This window comes from Otolemur garnettii, unplaced genomic scaffold (assembly GCF_000181295.1).
Source record: "Otolemur garnettii isolate 467f Iridium unplaced genomic scaffold, OtoGar3 scaffold00022, whole genome shotgun sequence".
Taxonomy (NCBI): Eukaryota; Metazoa; Chordata; class Mammalia; order Primates; family Galagidae; genus Otolemur; species Otolemur garnettii.
The window spans coordinates 12,114,299-12,117,026 of NW_003852417.1; the positions used below are offsets into that span (position 1 = coordinate 12,114,299).

Here is a 2,728-nt window from a genome sequence, read left to right on the forward strand (position 1 = left end):
CCCCCCCCCCCCGCCCCAGCCCACACTCAACACAGTAGCCAAAGAATCTCTGTAAAACAGAAGTGGGGGTCCATTGTGCTCAGAATGAGATCCAACAGTTTATAAGGTCTTTCCTGATTGTCCACTGCAGCCACACCGGCCCCAGGCCCTTGGCTCCGGCTGCCCTCACAGCTGGGCACACACATTTCAACATTTCTTTTCCCTGGCTCTCTCCTTCAGGGAGTTTGTCAGGGATCTCTCCAGGGCCACTCCACGAGCAAGATGCCCCCTGACCACACCATGCAGGATGCACGCACTCTTCCCAGCACCCTTTGGCCTCTACCGCATCATTTTCCTTCACAGCATTTGCCATCCTGCACATGTTACATACTTGCCTACCGTCCTGTCCCCCCTGGAGTTCTAGGTTTGCCTCACTGCTGTCTCCTAGAACCTAGACCTGTACCTGGCACAGAGAAGTTGGCTGAAGGCATGATGAGCACAGGTGGCGATGACATGTGGAGGAGGCCAGGCTGGAAACAGGAGCTGGGAATGAAAGGAAAGGGCCGACCTAGCTGCTGGGCTGGGTGTTGGCACCAACATGCTCCATCGGTCTCCATGTGGCTGGGGGGGCATCTGCTGCTGCCATGTCTGCCCCTCTCAATCCTCCAGTTTGCAGGACAGGAAACAGAGGCAGTGAGAGGAGGTGACCTGCATGCAGTAGGGAACCTTCTGCCCATCTGTAACCGAGGTATATCTTGCAGATAAACCAAGCAGGTTCTAACATCAAGGTCTACAAACATGTCTAGACTTGACTTCTGGATCATTGGAAGATTAACAGTTGGGTGAAGCAACATATTCACAGATGTAACCAGGGGTCTTCAACCTATTTAAACAGGGGGCCAGTTCACTGTCCCTCAGACCACTGGAGGGCAGATTGTGGGCCCCAGGATGAGTCAGCTGCTAAGCAGGACAGGCAGCAGCGGCAAAAACACCTGGCGGGCCAGATAAATGTCCTCGGCGGGCTGCATGTGGCCCACTGGCTGTAGTTTGAGGACACGGGTAGCTTAGCCCAAGATTTTGTGTAAGGGGACGAGGGTGGAGTATATGAAAGTACTTTAAGTGAGTCACTTTACAGATTTTTAAAATAAAGGAAAAGAGTAAAACCATGTCCCTCCTGGGTCCCCCAGACCAGGACCAGGGCAGACCCCTCCAGCCTGGACTCTAACTTGCTTGTCTCCTGAGCTGCCCCCTTGAACCTCTTCCTAGCCTCTCCCATCCACCTGCAGGATGTGTCCCCACCTCCACCCAGGAGCCGGTGCTCCTGCCCTGCTCTGTGTGCCCAGGCAGCGGGGACTTACTTCCCACTCCCCGCATCTACCCTCCCCCACCAGCTCAGGGTGTCCCCTGCAGGGCTCCTCTGATTCACCCCTATCTCCAGGGCCTAGCTCTGGGCTGGCACACACTGAGCTGAGCGCCAAAACGATGGAGAAGTCTCTGGCTCCCAAGACCCCAAGTGGATAGGGAAAGAGAACAGAGTCCCCTCTCTGCCCGCCTGTATGGAACCATTCAGTCCCAGGTATCCCGCTGGATCTTGGGTGAATTCTTTACCCTCCAGGGGGCCTGAGTTTCCCTATCTGTAACATGAGGGCACTAGGTGGGCCGCGCCATCTCTCCTGCAGAGGCCCAGCCCGACAAACCACCGAGGGCGCTGGGGGAGGCCCGAGCCAACCACAGCCACGGACCCCCGGGTGACGGCCGGGAACCCCGGACCCTAAGCTGCCCGAGGCTGGCACCCGGCGCCGGGTTCTGGCTCACCTGGAGGTGACGAGCACCGCCGGTGACTGCATGACGGCGGCCGCGGCTCCGGGCGGGGCGCGCAGTCACGGGACCGGGCAGCGCCAGCGTCGCGGCGTCCCCGCCCCTGGTTCCGGACGGCCGCCCCCCTCCGCCGCCCTGGCGCGCCCCCTGGCGGCCGTGACCGCTTAGTGCACACCTTGGGTGGCCCGCGGAGGGCAGAGCAGGGGCCGGTCCCTGCACGTCCTCAGTCCTGCGCAGCTCAACGCTCCTGGAGTCCCGAGCTGAGTCGCAGCCCTCCTAACCACCTCACACAGTGGCAAGCAGTCAGTACGTTTGTTGTGTAGTGAAGAAATCCTATGGTAAAAGTTTAGAAACATGACTTTCCCCAGTGTTTACTCGCTGAACAGACAGGACTCTTTCTGCAGCTAGTCCCAGTACAAAACCACTCCCGATTTTCCCTCATGCCCTTTTCATTCATCCATCCAGCCAAAAGATACCTACTAAGCTGGGACTCTGTCTGGGCTCCTGCCCTCTCTCCAGGATTCCTCTCCTTCCTGCTGACTGCTCACCCTCTCCACTGGGCAGGTTTTCTCCCCCACAGAGCATCTGTAGAGAGCCACTCCCTGGTGGTGTCAGAGCCCTGGGTGGAGGGCTCCCAGCCCTGGCCTGCCTCTGATGGCAGCTGCCGGTCCCCAGCTGAGCCAGGGCAATGGGGCCCAGGGGATAGTTCCCCTCCAAAGGGGGTCTAGGTGTCGAGGCAAGCAGATGCAACAGGCCTTCTCGTGACAGAGTCACCTCTCCATGGGGTGAAGAACAGAGAGGTTATGTCACCTGCCAAAGTAGCCCAGGAAAAGAAAAGCTGTGTGTGGGAACAAGGGTGGGAGAAAAGTGCAAACCACTGCTCTAGTCTGTTGCTTTCTCCGTGGAGGGCCTCAGTGATAACCAGCTACAG

The 2,728-nt window shown here is 58.4% G+C and overlaps 1 protein-coding gene across 1 annotated transcript in view; it reads right to left on the reverse strand.

The window, feature by feature from the left end:
- HS1BP3 (HCLS1 binding protein 3) overlaps nt 1-1,874 on the reverse strand; it is a 30,725-nt gene extending 28,851 nt beyond the window's left edge. The window contains exon 1 of the mRNA XM_023511882.1: nt 1,795-1,874. Coding sequence (XP_023367650.1) covers nt 1,795-1,826 — 32 coding nt within the window. The 5' untranslated portion in view covers nt 1,827-1,874. The remainder of the gene's footprint in view (nt 1-1,794) is intronic.
- Nucleotides 1,875-2,728: the final 854 nt, after the last annotated feature.